Source organism: Mustela lutreola, chromosome 4 (assembly GCF_030435805.1).
Source record: "Mustela lutreola isolate mMusLut2 chromosome 4, mMusLut2.pri, whole genome shotgun sequence".
NCBI lineage: Eukaryota > Metazoa > Chordata > Mammalia > Carnivora > Mustelidae > Mustela > Mustela lutreola.
The window spans coordinates 147,688,439-147,705,770 of NC_081293.1; the positions used below are offsets into that span (position 1 = coordinate 147,688,439).

Sequence of the window (17,332 nt, forward strand, 5' to 3'; positions counted from 1 at the left end):
TACCCTAACTATCTTTTTTAAATAACCCAAATAAAATATCTCTCAAATCTATTACCTCCTCTCCATCACCAAATACAACTTTCCTGTCCCAGGTCCTTTGCACATCTCACCTAATCCTGCTCCAGTCTCATCCTATCACATTCACTCTCCATACTTAATGCCAGAGTGATATATCCAAAATGCCTAGATAACCAAATCATCTGCCTGTTTAGAACTTCACAATGACTCCCCATCATATGCAGGAAAAAGTCTAAGCTCTATGGCCAACAGGGTCTTCCACGGTCTATTGCTACACACCTCTCTATCCTCATTACTAGCTACTTCCTTCCATAAACTGGAACCCACTACAAAACTCATTCATGCCATTACCCCAGTATCCATGGGGTAATGGATACTGGCATGAATTACCTCAAGTAAAGCCTTTCCTGATGCCAAGATGGATTAAATTTTTCACTTCCCTATACCACCTCACATGTTCCAAACATTGTTATTATTGCTCATTTAATTAATATACAATTATACTGTAGTTATTTTCTTTAAATGACTATCTTCCTCAGGGTACCATAAAGTCCTAGGACAGAAAAACTAAATCTTACTAATTATTGTATTCTAGCACTTAGGAAAAAGATAGAGATACACCAAAGCTCTGTATATGTTTCTTGTGTTAGTAACAGAATAAAGTTATAAATTGGTTCAATAACGATTTACTCTGCATAAAATGTATAAGGATAAAAACCCAAGATAAATGTTGTATTCAGTTAAAAATCTCACTTTGAAAAAATTTTTAGCTTCACTGAGGAATAATTGCCATATAAAATGATAACATATTTAAAGTGGACATCATGGTGATTTGATATAGGTATATGCTGTGAAAGAACCCTCCCCTCACATCCAGATAACTAATTTGTCAATCATCTCACATATTTATCTTTTTTTATGAGAACATTTTTTTTACCTGCATAGCAATGTTCAACTATACAATACAGTGCTATCAACTATAGTTACCTTGTTTCACATTAGATTCTCAGACCTTATTCATCTTACTAAAATTCTCACTTTTCATTTCAGTCCTTAAACTTTTCATTCACACCTGGATTTTGTCCTTTTCTCCACCTCACCTGCATCCAGGTACCACATCTAATCTAGGTTCTTTTAGGTCTCAGGATGACTGAACCTTGAGAGAACTTCTTAAGTTATGCTTAAAGGACTTCAATCACTTACCTAATCTAGGATGTCCTACCAAGAACTTTATCTCTTTGAATCCTGCTTAGTCTTTCCTGTCAGCAGAAGTTATTTTTCACCTTCCTTAGAACATAAATGTACATGTATTCTAATACGTCCTTGACTCTTCTGTCCTAGGGTCTAAAACAGGTAGGAAAAAACAAAGACAGTAAGGTTTTTGGACTGATGTTTCAAGCTCTGCTTTCTTCTGAAGTAGGTTCTATGGCAACTATGCCTCCAGTTGTTATTTTTTTCCTTTCTCTAGAGACATACTGTTTGCTATCTGGGTGAAATATTTAGAATGAACCTTTAAGTTCTCTTTGCTCTTGTTGTCTTTTAGCCTTTCTAATATTCCAAGTAGTGTTGAGAAATAGTTTCTTAAAGATGCTAGGCCCAATGTCTTAGCAAACAATTTAGGCAAGTAACAAAACCTGATGTTGCCCAATTGTACATATATCTTTGCTTGAGGATACCATAAGAGAGAGCCATATTATTATTTAGTTTCAGGACCTAAAACCATCTGGGAAGTTTCCCATCTGGGAAGTCATTTTGTTCTTAATAGGGAAGTTCATAAAAAGAAATCTGTTTTAATAGGTAAAAGCTGTTTTAATTCCAAGCCACTTCCTGCAGGTCAAATCGAATCAGAGGGAGGAGGTATAATGGAAAGTGTTAAAGGCTAGGACATAGGACAAGTAACAAGCAATCACTATTTAGTAAAAGGATTTGTAACAAGGTTGACAGTAGTTTTATTATACCACGTTCTATTGTTCAGAATGTAGTTCCTGCCACATTGACATTCAATGTCCAGTCAATCCTGAGAAAATAAAGAATCAGAGGCCTCCTTTGCCTATGAGCAACTCAAGCAGGGACCACAAATTTAAATGTCTATAAGATTTTGATATGGAACATATATGAGCAAACCCAGTCTAGGTATATGAAAAGCAGTAGCATGATCACATTGAAAACCAGTAATTGACAATCAAAATACAACAGGGAGTGGTGAGGACTATGGCAAACTGAAGAGCCTGGGCTGCTTCTTAGGTAGCAGCAGATACATAGCTCTAGCTCAATGCCTTGCAGAAATGAAGGCCCAGGTGTGTCCAGTAGTCTGACTATTCAAAAGAAGCTAAAAGTAGGATATTATGTTATCTTCTGATTTTAAAGCATTTGGCAAAAAAAAAAAAAAAATTTAAAGTTAAACCATGCAATACATGCCCTCTTTGCATGCAGCACTGGGTGTGCATAAACAATGAATCTTGGAACATTAAAAAAAATAAATTAAATTTTTTAAAAAAGTTAAACCACTCTATAGGCAGAGAGTATGAGCACTAAACAAAACATGTGCTTATATTAGATTCTGAAATGTGTGTTTCACAGTCAATCAAGAAGATCCAGGAAATTCAGGCAGACAGGGGTATGTATATTTGAGAGGAAAATAACATTTGCTCACAGCAATAAAAAATACGTATTAGGCAAAGATGTAAAATTTAGAGTAAGGGGCAATTTTCATATTTCTTTTGCTAATATTGCCAAGGTATATTATGGATATCTTAATAAAGCCAATCTCTTTTCCCTTGGCCATTTGATCTCCTTTGAAGTTAAGCAGGTTGGATATTTTCCATTTACCCATTCAGTTCCATTCCCCACTCCCTTTGTGTCCCAGGAAACTAGCCAGTGTAGGTTGCATTGAATGGTTACTTTATATTTGGCTTTCATTGGGTTTGACCCATCCGAGACACTTGCAGGAGTTTGGAGGGTAGGAAGAAATTGATATCAAGATCTTTATTTGCCCGGCTTTCCCCCTGCTGGTTCACCAATGGGTTCCTTTCTTCCTTTCTGGAGACTCTGTTTATACAGCTCCTCTATACCTTCTGTGTGTGTGTTCCTTGAAATATTGCCTCTTCTTGACCTTCTAAGCCTAGGGTGCTAAAAGTCTCTTACTACTATAAGCTCCAGAAGACTACACTATCACTTGTTCCCTTCCATAAGACCTATGCTTCAGGCTTCAATTATCCAGCTCAACTCAGCTTTCCATTTACTGCTGGGAACCTGCCTTAAGACACCATTTCCAAAGATACAATGATTTCCCAGGGCTGGGCTGTTCACTGGGCAAAATGTCTCATCAAGTCATTTTATTCTTATTTTCTGAGTCCTTTGGAAAAGCAGAGCTATTTGGCAGGAAGTATCAAGAGCCCTCAGAATGTATCTAATCTTTGACCCAGTAACTTCACCTTGAAAATTTTTCCTAAGGAAAAAGTCTTAAACATTCAAGAACTTAAAAAAAGACTTATGCAAATATATTTGTTATTAAAATGTTATTAAATGATCCACATCACATCCTAAGGGATGCCAGGTATCTCGTTTGCTCCATTACGCTTTCTGCCTTGACGGGCCAGACTACCTGGACCCTGGCTACAATGGCACTACCCTCTTGCTTAGGGATGGGCTTTGCCTATGGTATGTCTTAACAGGACACCAGAGAAGGAGAAAAGAATGAAGTAGGGCCAGTTATGCTTCCTGTCCCTTCTGTACAGATGATCTCAGGCTGGAAGTGACTCTTAAGCAAAGGTGACAGAACTTGCCAGGTGATATCCACATACTCAATACCTCTGGTGTTTAGTAATGCACCCTTCTTTTACTGTCTGAAGCCTGAGAATAGTGATGCATCTCTCCCTGGTTTATAACTCAAGAACACAGTATTATCACTGACACTCTACTTCCATGTTTACAAATAGCTTCTTCATTAACTAATTCTCCTCAAATTACCCAGTTTGAGTAGCTATTTCACTGCCAAGAATCTGGTGGAATCAAGGAGCTTTAAGTAAACTGAATAACAAACTCACCAGGCAATAATATATAACATAGAAAGATGTTCATGAAGAATGCATATTAAAAACAAAAATGGTAGATCCAGTATGAAAAAAACTACAGAAAAATAAAACAAATAAAACTAGCCATGAAAATGCAATATACAAGATATTACTTTTTTAATGAAAATTTTTTCTTCAAAGATTATTTAAAAGTGAAAGATATTGTAGATTATGCCAAGAGAAATCCTGATAGACTTGGTAGAAATGGCATGAGAAATTATTCTTAACAATCAAGTGGGACAAATGGAAAGGAAAAAGGGGTGGGGAAAACATGTCCAGCTGATGTTAAAGCCTCTGAAAAGGCAAGTGAAAGTGCTTATAGAAAATCAGGATTTCTCTTCTGATTTCTCTTCTGCTCTACCCTAGGGCATAAGGTAGTCAAGGGAGATGTCATACAAAGTGGTACTGGGAATTATGATTTGAAATATATGAAATATTCTAGGCTTCATAGTTGATGATAAGTAAAGTTCTTTTTCATAGCTTAGAGAAAGCTGGAGAAAAGCACAAGATGAACCATAGAGAGTTTTAAGAAAAGAATAACAATATTAGATTTTTATTTTAGAAGGAAAGCTCCTGGGCACTGGGTGGCTCTGTCAGTTAAGTGTCTGCCTTCAGCTCAGGTCATGATTCTAAGGTCCTGGGATCGAGTCCTGCACTGGGCTCCCTGTTCTGCAAGGAGTCTGCTTTTCCCTATCCCTCTGCTGTTCCCTCTATTTTGCTCTTTCTCTCTCTCAAATAAAATATTTTAAAAAATCCAAAACACCTTGATAATCTCCGTTACTTTAGCTTGAAAAGGGTTCAAATGATCAAAAGTATCATTGCCTTTCTGGTTGTTACTCTATATCATGCTGAAATGTGCAACTCTATAAATAATTTTATTGTATTTCTGAATCATTAGAGGACTAACATCCCAGACATAAAATTATTGCACATTATTCTATTATAGGGTAAATGTTTCTTTATTGATTGTGTGAACACATTCTATAGTATTATTTATATCCTTTTCTAAAATATGTATAAACACCCAGGTTTTAAAGAAATTTATCATCAAATTTGTTGATTCATTCTATTGAAATTCAATAAATAATTTTTACATTTTAGAAGGGAATTTTATGCCAATATCAGAAAAAAAAAGAAATATGTAGTCTTGTAGTTTTATGCTTAAGTCCTTTAATCCATCATGAATGTATTTGGGTATACAGTAAGTTTCTAAATTAATACTATTTTTTCCAAAATAGTTAATAATTATCCCAATACCATTTGTTAAATTATTTATTCCCTCTCCATCACCTTTCAAAGCATATTTTGTGTTATATTAAGTTATTACTGATGTTAGAGTCTATTTCTGATCCATCCTATTTACCAACTCAGTCATCTTTTTTTTATTATTACATATCATTTCCAAATCAGATTAAATATCTTTGAAAAAAGGACTGGATTTTACTGATGCTTATATTTTCCATAGATCTATGACTTTACACATAGCAAATGTTCAATAAATATTTGCATATTTGTTAAATGAATGTCAAAATTGAATATCCTGTGCCTAATTTACAAAGAATTTCCTCACTATGTTAAAAGGTCACATTCTTCAAGGTGAAACATGAAGTAATTTTGAAATTGGAGAAGGGGGCTGAGAATGGAAGCATTCCAAGTATAAAAATGCCATGTGAATCTGATTAGAATAATTTACATTTTGTAGTGACTTCATTCTCCAGAGGCTATGTGATCATGAGAAAATGCTGAGAAGGAAAATTTTAGTAGTGGATTTACTCTTAGTTATTAAAGTTCAGAAAGGCCTTTCGCTGTGTAATGATGTGCAAATCTAACCACATACCATCCTGGCTCAACAGATGAACTATGTCAATGGTGAAATGTTGTCTTTTTAATATCTGCTGCTACCTTTATTTGGAAAAACCAGCTGTGGACCCTTAACATTGCTAACCATTTAGAGCACTGAGCAGTAAAGCAACAACATTTAAAATATACTACATATTCATATTACCATCCTAACTACATATAGGTTTAAACATGTTGGATTTTAAGTAAAAGGCAGTTAAGACTTGTCCCTGTCATGTACAAATCAGTGAGACTTTCATATAGTTTTATGTCAAACTGTATAAGGATGACTTCAGGCTGAAGAGATTGCAGAACAATTTTGTTTGGTTAGGGAGATATAAAACTTGACCATCATAAAGAATGCTAGGATTACAGGCAGAATCCATATTAAGTCATGCTCATTATATTTACTAATGTGGATAAAGAATTGCATTGTTACTAGAAAAGGAAAGTTATGTATTCATCAAAACCAAAGATAATTTAATGGTACTTTTATGACAATATGCAAGTCTGGAAAAAAGTATTTATGTATTTTAAATGTTGTTTATATTTTGAAATTTAAATAATCTAAATTACCTTTGCAAAAACTGTTTGGAGACTATATGGTAAATTCGAACATGTTTCATAGCTGATCTCTCCTTTGATTCTCACAATAATCTTATTAGGTAGTCCTTTATGTGTGTATTATATAAACTTTAATTTTTATTTTTTTAAAGATTTATTTATTGAGAGACAGAGGAAGAAAGTATGGGGGGATGGACAGAGAGAGAGGGAAAAACAGACTCCCTGCAGAGTGCAGAGCCCAAAAGGGGGCTCGGTCCCATGATACTGAGATCATGACTTGAGCCAAAATTGAGAATAGCGTGCTTAACCCCCTGGGCCATCAAGGTGCCCCTAAACTTTACTTTGTAGAGTAGTTTTAGTTTCACAGCAAAATTGAATGAAAACTACAGAGGGTTCCCATTCGCCTGTTAGCACCCTAGTACACATAGCCTTCCCACTTTCAACATCCCATATTATAGTGGTACACTTGAAACAATGACTGAACCTATACCAACACATTGTTATCACCTGAAGTCCATAGTTTACATTAAAGTTCACTCTTGATGTCATACATTCTCTGGGTTTTGACAAACATACGATGATGTGGAGTTAGTTAACTGCCCTAAAAATCCCCTGTGCTCCATTGATTTATTGTTCCCTCCCCCTTACCCTCGCAACCATCTTTTTACTATTTCCACATTTCTGCCTTTCCAGAATGTCATATAGTTGGAATCATACAATACGTAGACTTTTCACACTGGCTTATTTTATTTAAGAATATCTATTTAAGTTTTCTTCATATCTTTTCATGGCTTGATAGCTCATTTCTTTTTAGCACTGAACAGTATTCCATTTTCTGGATATACCACGGTTTATTTATCCCTTCACCTATGAAAGTACATTTTGACTGCTTGCAAATATTGGCAATTATGAATAAAACTGCTATATACATCTGTGTGCAGATTTTTTGTGTGGACATAAATTTCAGCTTCTTTGGGTAAATACTAAGGAGTGCAATTGCTGGATTATACGTTAAGGCTGTGTTTAGTTCTGTAAAGAATCCATGAAACTCCCCCAAAGGAGTTGTACCTCTTGCATTCCATGCCAGCAATGAATGAGGATTCCTACTGTCCCATATCCTCACCAGTTGTCAGTGTCTGGACTTTGGCCATTCCAATAGAAGTACACTGGTATCTCTTTGTTTTAATTTGCAATTTTGGTAGTTATTTTTATTTTGTTGGGCATAAGTGAATAAACTGAAGCTCAGAGAAAATAAATAATTTGCCTGTGGTTCTACAGCTGCTAAATAAGATTCAGTTTTTTTCAGGCTCCAAAGCTCCTATACTTTTTATTTTGTGGGTTGCCTAATAGCTAGACAAGAATAAAATTCAAATTCACACATGGAGCACTCCAGAGAGTGGTTTCCAGGCTCATTCACTATTTGTCTTAGGTTAGATTCCTCCAGAAGAGGACCCTGTGATAAGGAAATGCTAGGGAACAGTGGGGAAATGAGGGAGGAAAAGGCGATCAGTGAAGAGTATGTCTGAATAAAGTTATCACTATGGGCAACTGCAGCTTACAGAAAAGTGACAGAAAGCTAGGATTAGACTGCACATAGAAAATGTTTCATTCAAAAGTACCCATGAAGATAACTAATACCACTAATCAAAGTATCAGTTAGTAGGCAGTCTAGTTCAATTAAAGCTGCATTGTGACCCAAAATCCAACTGTAATGCAAACCAGTAGTCAGTGGAAGTCAGGATACCTGAGTGATGAGTATTTGTCACTTTACAGGGCTCCCTTCCTCAACCTATGTGATTTTGTGTCATCTTATTGGGAAAAAGTATTATATTTTCCACTGAGGAAGCCAAAGGCAAGAGCTTCTCCTCCTACCCTTCTACCCCCAAAAGGCCAGAGGACTGTCATGTGACTAAAGTTCTGAAACTTCAACATTCCCAGCCAGGATTCTGCATCTTGAGTAAATGGTACAAAGAAGAAGTGATGATTAGAAAAGTGTTCTTGTTTGCAGGTTGCTTACTGCCCTTGCTTATGCCTCCATTGGTTTTTGACCTTTTTCAATCCTGGTCTCTCAGTCTCTTATTCATTCTGTGAGCTCCCATTTTCCTTCCAATAATTTCCCTTTTCACTTATGACTGTCACAGTCTGACTCTGTTACTTGAAACCAAAAGTTGTCACTGATATGAGATAGTGGACAAGACTCAGAGCACTGATTTGTCTGCTCAGTAATTTTCTTCAGGATGTAAGGTTTGTCTCCTCTCCAATCTGGTTCTTAGTTTCCATTTTTGTAAAATAGGATTCATTTGGCAGTGTGCTTTATGGAAATTAGTTTTTGAAATGTTCTTTTAAAACAGGTTCTTCTTTTGGAGAATCCAGCTGCATGTAGCTTGTATAAGTTTCTGTAAAATCCTCCAGTAAAGGATTTCACTTAACTTTAATGTAGCATTTCCCAAACTTAGTCATGCAAGTCTGTCTCCAAAAATATCTCACAGAGTCGATCATTCATAGAATACTTTGGGAAGAGACTTTGGCTCTAGCAATTCATGTTTCTTTGACTTTGCATCTGACACTGGAGTTTATCAATAAACACACAAGAGGTCTTTGAGGAGTTTCTGTATTAATCTATTATGGTAGGGGTTCTTGAAACTCAGTACTTAAGGAACCATTTGAGGATTTTATAATAATAAATACTGCTGGATACCACACAAGATCTATGATTTCAGAATCTCCTGGAACAGAGCCAAGGAATCACTCAACAGATGATTACATTGTGGGCAGTGTCCAGTCCACTGTATGAGGAACACTACCTTGTGTTATATTTCAGTGAAAACTACCTTCCAGTGGCTTACGGTATTTATCACTGGAAGAAGCTAGAAGTCATGTTCACAATAATACATCCCACTTACTGGATCATTCATCATATCCCTAGAGCAGTAGATGAAACAAGATTACAGACGTCTTGTGAACATTTCCTTATAACCTACTGAATATCTGATCCTAACTTCAGAAAGATATAATATTAAAGTGTACATATAGTTTTAACTCCATGCATGAGGTCAATAATTTGGACAAAATCTAGATAAAGGCTGAAAACACACTAAAAGGAGCAGTCTTTCATATGTCTCTCTCACTGCTACTATCTATTTATAGCCTATTCATTTCTCACCATAAACAGAGTTAGCAAGAAATCAAGATTAGGAGAAATCAAAGGAGTAGGGAAGAAACTTAATTCATCTAATTTTATGACTTATTAGCAACTAAAAGAATCTGATGATAGGAAGACTGGAATGAAGAGTTAAAATGTTATTTTTAGACTATCTATGAAATTCATTTGCTCTCATTACCACAAATGATGAAAAATTAGCTGCCAGAAATTTCAAAGCAAGACAGCAGAACATCATAGAAACAGGAATTAAACCACTAACTATCTTTTGGAATATTTTTTCTCTGTTAGAGTTCTTCAGGTAATATGACAAAGATAACAATACCATATTTCTTCAGAGCATCTTACATATTTTCTTATAGAAAGAAGGATGAGTTGTGGTGACCAATGACACTCATTGGAAAAAAGCAAATTCTGTTCCCAGACCCTAATTTTATTTAGTGAAAGAAAACCCTACAGATGGTTTGTAAGGCTCAGGAGAATTCACTTTTATCTTTATAGCCCAAAATGTACAGATAGCTTGTTTGTAAATAACTTGCCAGGATCACAGTCTCAGCAGGGATACAGTCTTAGTTTATCTCAATAGCTGGAATTAAAACCTCTTTACAACTGGGAAGTGGTGATGAATGGTGCTGTAATTATTCTTCAACAACTCCATAAAACTGGCATCCTGATACATATTTGCATGGGTTTCATACAACAAAACATGGAAGTCTTTCTTTTTAAAAGGCTCCAAAATTTCCTGCAACAGATTTACAAACTGTTTCATTCCTCTTGCTACACAGTTTTTAGGGCCTAGTATGTAGAATATGTAGACTATACAGACATCTAACAATACAAGCAATCCCTGACTTAATGACAGTTTGACTTACAACTTTCTGACTTTACAATGGTGCAAAAGTGATATGAGTTCAGTAGAAACTATATTCAAATTTTGATCTTTCTCCAGGATAGTGATGTGTGGTGGGATACCCACCACTCTTGCTGGGCAGCATGAGCTAGCCACTGTTTCCATTCAGCCATGCTTTCACAATGGTACACAGCCAATGTACCTGCAACCATTCTGTACACATACAAACATTCTGTTTTTCACTTTTGACATAGTATTCAATAGATTTCATGAGATATTCAATACTTTATTATAAAACAGACTTTGTGTTATATGATACTGCCCAACTGTAGGCTAATGTAAGTGTTCTGAGCATGTTTAAGGTAGGCTAGGCCAAGCTATGATGTTCAGTAGGTTAGGTGTATTAAATGCATTTCCAACTTACAGTATGTTCAAGTTACAGTTATGATGCATTTATAAGTCAAAGAAGATATGTATAGTTAAAAATTAGTGCATACCTATTCAGTGTCACAAAACTACACCAATTGTTAATTACATAAATTTACATCTTATTTATTACTATAATTGCCATTTACATTTCCAACATCGAGAGTCAGATTTTTAAAAATGTCATGAAACTCTGATGTACAACTTTACAGTGTAGCGTGCACTTAGACACACATCTTTATAGGGATTATGAATTGACTTATTTTCTTCATTGTAGCACTATAGTGTCTGTGAAATCATCTCTGGAAAATACACATACTCCCCCATTGAAGAGTGACTAATAAGGGTGTAAAAATGCTCCTTTTGTGTTCAAATTTAAAGTCTTCATCCCCATCCCAACTACTTTCCAGGCCACTCCTTTAATACCACCTAAAACAAAACTAGAGCTGTTCAAACTTGGAACCATAAAAGAAAATAAGTTAAGAACTTAAGAAGCTGAGCTAGATTTAATTACCTATTTAGAGTACATTGCCCACAGTGAATTGTGTGCAAAGGTATCAGTTTGTCAGGTTTGGAACATTCATTTGGTCTCTCAAAAGGACCTGCTTTGTAGATGTAGGGCACTTGTAATTTTCCAGCTGGGTTCTTGGTTTGCTTAGATAATTCTGTGGGTCCCAATGTGCAGTCCACACCTGAAAAGGGGGAGTTTTCAATGTTGTGGCTTATTAACCAGGTACTTTCCATTAACTCAGTTAACAATTAGAAAAAAGAAAAGAAGATAGAGAGAGAGAAAGACGAAGAAAGCCTCCTACTTGTTTTTTTACTCCAAATATGGAGATGGAAACTATTAAACAAATAACAAGGAGGGGAAACTCCCCGCATATTTCACCTTGACCTGGCTGGACTGGTCTGATGCCTGTAAGAGGCGGTGCCGTATGAAAGACCTCAGGCAAACTGCTAGTGGAAAAATGAGAGATCAGACTTCACCACGGGGAACCACTCCTGCCCCTAGAGGAAAAAGAAACCCTTCACCATGTCTCGGATTGGAAATAGTGCTTTGTTTTCAATCCGGGGGACTGGGTTCCCTCCCTCGGCCTAGAGTGGTAGTGACAGGATTCCAGAAGGCACGCGCCTTCTCTGACAGTTGCCCAGCTTTAATACCCGCTCCCTTTTTGCACCTAAATTTCTGAGCTGCAAGCAGGCAGAAACGCCCTCTCTCGTCCTCTCCTTAGTTTCTCTCTTCTGCTTCGCCGCACTTTGTAACTTCTTTGTTCCGTTTATTAGAAAGGTGACGCTTAAGGTCAAAGGACTCACTGTCACTAGCAAAACCCAGAGCCACCACCAGATCTGGGAAGAACAAGGCTGTCCAGCCCAGGGCTGAGACTCGGAGAGAAGGAGGCGCGAGAAATTTCAGCGAGCAGCTCCGGGTACGGCCTCTGCGGACTGGACCAATTCTCCAAGTGTTGGGGAGATGCCGGACCGTCTTGGGGTGGGGTAAAGGGTGAGCTCCTAATTCTACAAGCAACGTTGGCAGTGCGCACCCTCGGAACAGAGGGTGTTGGGGGCGGGGAGAGCCCTCACCCCCACCCCACATGCTCTACTTTGTACGCTGCAGCTGCCGGGCAGTGAGTATCTCGGAACAAAGGAGCGGAGAGTGCCCGGGTGAGAGGCTGGGGTTTGTGCGCAGCTGCCATTAGTACTGAGCGAGTCTCCATACCGGCTAGGGGAGCGTTGGGGTGCTAGGATTCGCCGAGGAGGGGGAAAGGGAACAGGGGGAGCGATTCTTGTTGAGCAGCTACGCATCAGGAGCTCTTGTGAACGGTGGGCATGACAACTATCAGCGCCAAGGGAGAGAAAAAGAGCTGGAGTGAGCAAAACAAAGAGCGAGTGTGGGCCGCGGTGACTTCATGCCTCACCAATGTCCCGCCCACGCTGCTCGGAGCTGTTGCTGCTGCTGCTGCTGCTGCCGCCGGAGCCGCCGCTGCGCCTGCAGGCGGCCGGGGCGAGGCGCTGGGTAGCGTGGGGCGGTTTCCTAGCAACTCGCGGCCCCGAGCGCGCCCAGCTATCAGCACTTGGGGAGCCCCCCCACCCGGGGGCCGGAGCAGGACCACTGCTCCCCCGCCCCTCGCCAGCCTCGCTTCCCTCTCCTTCTCGCTGGGTGCACCCCAGAGTGCGCCAGCGGCCGGGGTTCTGGACGGCGGGACGCCTCAGCCACAAGCTGCGGCCAGAAGGACGAGGGCACGAAGCTCCCGCCCCGCAAGGCCGGGCTACTGCACCCTCGCGGAACCTCCCCTCCTGTGCTAGCGGCCGTGCGCTCCACTCCCGGCCGAGCCGGGAGCTGCTATGCCTCGCTCTGGGTCCGCGGGCGCCGCTGGGGGCTTCTAGGGTGCTGCCGGAGTCGTTTCCCCCAGCTCTTGGCACCCCGCGCTTCCTCCCTCACCAGCCAGGACATTGCCGTTTTGACTTTGCCCGCGGCTCAGCTGATGAGGCGGCAAAGCTGTAACTAAGTGGAATTGGCCTCCCTGCCCACCTGTGGAAGAAGCTCGCGTTGATTGATGCGCCATCGACTTTTTTCCCCTTCGGCCTCGCCGGCGTCCCCTCCCACAGATGCAGCATCACCCAGTGATAGTACTTTAGGCTGGTTTTTCCCCCAGGCTTCGGGCTTTGTTTGGGTTTGATTCTGTTTGGCTGTTCACTAAGCTGATTTATGCAGCAGAAGCCCCATCGGCCGGAGAGAAACAAAAGCTCTTTTCTTTGTCCCAGAGCGGGCTGCGGAGCCTTCGCTCGCGTCGCCGCCCCGGGCCATTGACCGTCAGAGGAGGTGCTTCTCGCGGAGATCGCGGGACCCGCAGAGCCGAGCTGGCAGGGCCTCTGGGGCCCTGAGATGCCAAGCAGTGCCCGGGCCAGCGTACCTGCACCGCTTGCTCCGAGCCGCAGGGTCCTCCTGCTGGGCCTGCGGGAAACGTCCTAGAGACACTTAGCCCGCGGGCCCCGAGGTGCGCCCAGGAGTCGCCAGCGCGCAGCCGGAGAGCAGCCAGGCGGCGGGCGCGGCGCGGGCTGCTTTGCATTATGTGCCACTCCGCCCTGGCTTTTTTTACTGCCGCATTTGTCTGCCTGCAAAACTGCCGGCCAGGTCCTGCCTCATTCCTTTGGGCGGCCTGGGTGTTTTTAGTTGTTCTTGGACTGGGCCAGAGTGGTAAGTTCTGTTTTCTTTTGTTTTCTTCTCTTCCCCAAAGGTCTGGGGCTGTGACGAAGAACATCCTGGCCAGGTAAGTGGCCCAATGTCAGCCTCCATCTGCCCTGAGAACTTCAGAAGGGAGGGTGTGTGGCAGCGTCCTCCATTCAGGCGGCCCGAGGGAGGCCAGGTGTCAATTACTTCCGTCCCGGAGTGACAGCAATAACATTGTATGAGGAGACTCTGTGTGTTGCCTCTGGATTTGGGGGAAGCAGTAATAGAATGGAAGTTTGGAAAAGTGAAAGGTCATATTTACCTAAGCGAGTTCAGGGGCTCTGCTCCATCCTTGAAGGCATCCTCCTTGATGGCATCTTTGAGGGTACCCCCATCCTTCTGTATGTGGATCCACCTATCACTAGCATTTGATTCAAGGCTTAGGGTACACTGCTACAATGGAAGTGAATTTTCTGGGTTTGAGTCTATGAAAGAAGAGGATGGCTGCATACAAGTTTCCTCTATCATTGTGCTTAGCCCGAATGAATTAAACACACTCGCAAAATACTTTTTAAGTCACCATCTTTAAGTCACCATTTTTTCAGCTGAAAAACAAAAAAACAAAAAACCTAGCTAATTAATCCCTCAATCGGATCAGCCCCTGAGACTGAAACCGTGAGACAGAAACCTAGACCAGGATTGACAGCTTTCAATCCAGGCAAGCCACTTCTATCAGAATTGCCTTGATTTGGAAAGGATACTTTTTTATAATGTATATTGTCCTTATTTTACAAATTAGGACAGTACCTCCCATCCTAAATCACAAAAGCTCAGGTCAAATAGTGTATGAAAAGTTATGTAGGCATTTTGAATTACATGAAAATTTAAGATGGCTGTACTGGATTGTTAGCAAACAGCAAAACCTACAGTAAGTAATAGTAGTACTCATCAATCTGGGGTGAGCTCTTCTTAGTTTTAAATATAGGCCAAACATTTATTTTTGCCAATGCAATGATTATTGCCAATTTTTTTTATTTGCTTTATCTGCTTTTAGTCATCAAACCCTTAAATTCTGTTAGCACGTTTCTCTGAACTCGCCTGTTGTAGTAGAGTTCTAATTGTTTTGTAGACCAAAATTTTCTCTTACGCTTCGAATTGATGTGCCATGTTTCTGCCTGAAGCTAATAAAAACAATCAAGTCATAATCTTACAAATAAGAGTTTTAACTGTAAATATCCAGTAAGCTTCACTCATTTGTTGCATATATAGTTGTCTAATATTTGTTCCAAAAGATTTACCCAGTTATGTGAAATGAGAGCAATTGGAGTAAGTTTTTATCTTGTGGTTATTTTTTGGCTTATATGTTTATTTCAAAATAAGTGAGATTTGAAGGCATAGGAAATAGTGACGTTTATTATCAATTATCTCTTCAGTGGAACTATGCATTGATTGCAGCAGATTTTCCACTGAGTATAATTCCACCTTGTGTTAATATGTGATGAAGTATTTTTCTAGATTTAGTAAATACACACACATATACACACAAAAGCAAAATGATCAAGGCTGTGTCAACAGAGTATATTTTGTCCCCAGTACCTAGACAAAACATGCTACTTGCCTCTAGAATTTACTACTAATAGTATTTTTTAAATATTCATTGTGCTTGTAAAGATCAGTCAAGTTCTCATGGAATAGCATTGTATTTCCATTCAGTAACTGTAATTGGTTTGAAGTAAATACTATGAATGGGCTCCCTTGCACCTGCAGTTGTAAAAAGGGAATGCTTATCTGAAATCAGAACAAGGCATCCTTTTCCCAGTCGCTGTCAATATACAAAGGTTTCTGATGTATACTGGTTTGCATTACAGTTAAAATCATGCAAAAAATTTAAATTATAGCCAGTACAACTCAGAAAATTAGAGATCAGCGTAAACTGTTGTACTTTCATGATATAGCTACAAATCTCAAATTATATGTCTTCACAGTGCAAATTAGACGCTTAAAGCAGAAGAGAAATCTAGGTATCAGTTACAAAAGAAATCTTGTTCCTTTGCTCAGTAGTTTACACCAGGGAAATGTTGAGGGCAATAAAGTCATACACAAGGAACCATAAACTGCACAACAGCATAACTTTGGGTTTGATTTTAGAGTAGGATTTATAGGTCCCAAATACATAGTGGACTTTTAATAAGGAATAAATGGTGAGCAAGGGGATGTTGTTAATAAATCTGACCATTTTTCTGATTTAGAAAAATGTTTTTCAACTTTCCCTGGTGGAAATCACCAACAACTAGAGAAACAATAACAGTATAAAATGGTTAATGAGTAACTGGAAAACACTAAAGAATACTTAGTGGTTAATATTTGAAGAGTTAATGTAGGAACACTATTGTTTCTGCATTTGCTCACTTTGAAAGGTTAAAAATCTTTTTTACCTAAAGTTTTATATAGCAATATAAGAGTGACAAATTTCAGAAATTACCATTTACTTTTTAAAAAGTGTTAACTATTATTGCCATGTAATTTTACCTTCTGTCCATAATCAAATATTTATTTAAACTTTGAAATAACAATCAGCTGGATTAGCATTGTTTTGTAACTATAACATTATTTTACCTCAGAACATATTTCATATCACAAGTGTTCTGAGATTTCTTTATGCTTACCTAAAGTAAGAGGATATTTAAGAGAATCAAGCCTTTATTTTTAGAAGTCCAGTCTTCCAAAATATTTGTACAATAAGCATCCAAATTTATTCTATCTTAAAGCAACTGAGACACTTTCTGATAAAAAAAAAAGTTAGAAAAAAAAAAGTTAGTGCTGTGTATGAAATATATGTATTTCATATATATACACAAAAGCAAAAGAACCGATAATGATTTGGAGAAATTCTGTGCCCCCAAGTGGCTCCTTCACCTGTTAACACATTATCAGAAATTTCACCATGTAATAGATTTCTTAGGGTTAAGTACGGTTTTGACAGTAGGTTTCTTTTCATTTTTAACTTTGTATTTGGAAATTTTCAAACACATACAGAAGCAGAGAAAATGGTATAAGGAATCACCATACCCCCATCACCAGGCTTCATCAAGTATCAACTTAGGGCCAACTTTTTTCATCTCTTCCCCTACTCATTTCATCTCATTCCCCCAGTAAGATTATTTTGAAGCAAATTTCATATCATTTTATCTTAAAATATTTCAGTAAATCAAAGTACTAATAGAGGAGAAACA

General features: G+C 38.9%; 1 protein-coding gene and 1 long non-coding RNA gene across 4 annotated transcripts in view; one reads left to right on the forward strand and one right to left on the reverse strand.

Moving 5' to 3' along the window:
• The first annotated feature begins 11,892 nt into the window (after positions 1–11,892).
• ITGB8 (integrin subunit beta 8) overlaps positions 11,893–17,332 on the forward strand; it is an 82,846-nt gene continuing 77,406 nt past the window's right edge. For 2 of the 3 annotated variants that reach the window (XM_059171320.1, XM_059171322.1), the window contains exon 1: positions 13,982–14,126. In XM_059171320.1, the coding sequence (XP_059027303.1) occupies positions 14,000–14,126 (127 nt within the window). In that variant the 5' untranslated portion in view covers positions 13,982–13,999. Of the gene's footprint in view, positions 12,593–13,981; positions 14,127–17,332 lie in introns of those variants that run through there. The other variant, XM_059171321.1, reaches the window with a different exon arrangement.
• The window catches only part of LOC131829483 (uncharacterized), a 43,389-nt gene continuing 42,815 nt past the window's right edge, over positions 16,759–17,332 (reverse strand). Inside the window, exon 2 of the long non-coding RNA XR_009352867.1 lies at positions 16,759–16,882. This is a non-coding gene — a long non-coding RNA (uncharacterized LOC131829483). The remainder of the gene's footprint in view (positions 16,883–17,332) is intronic.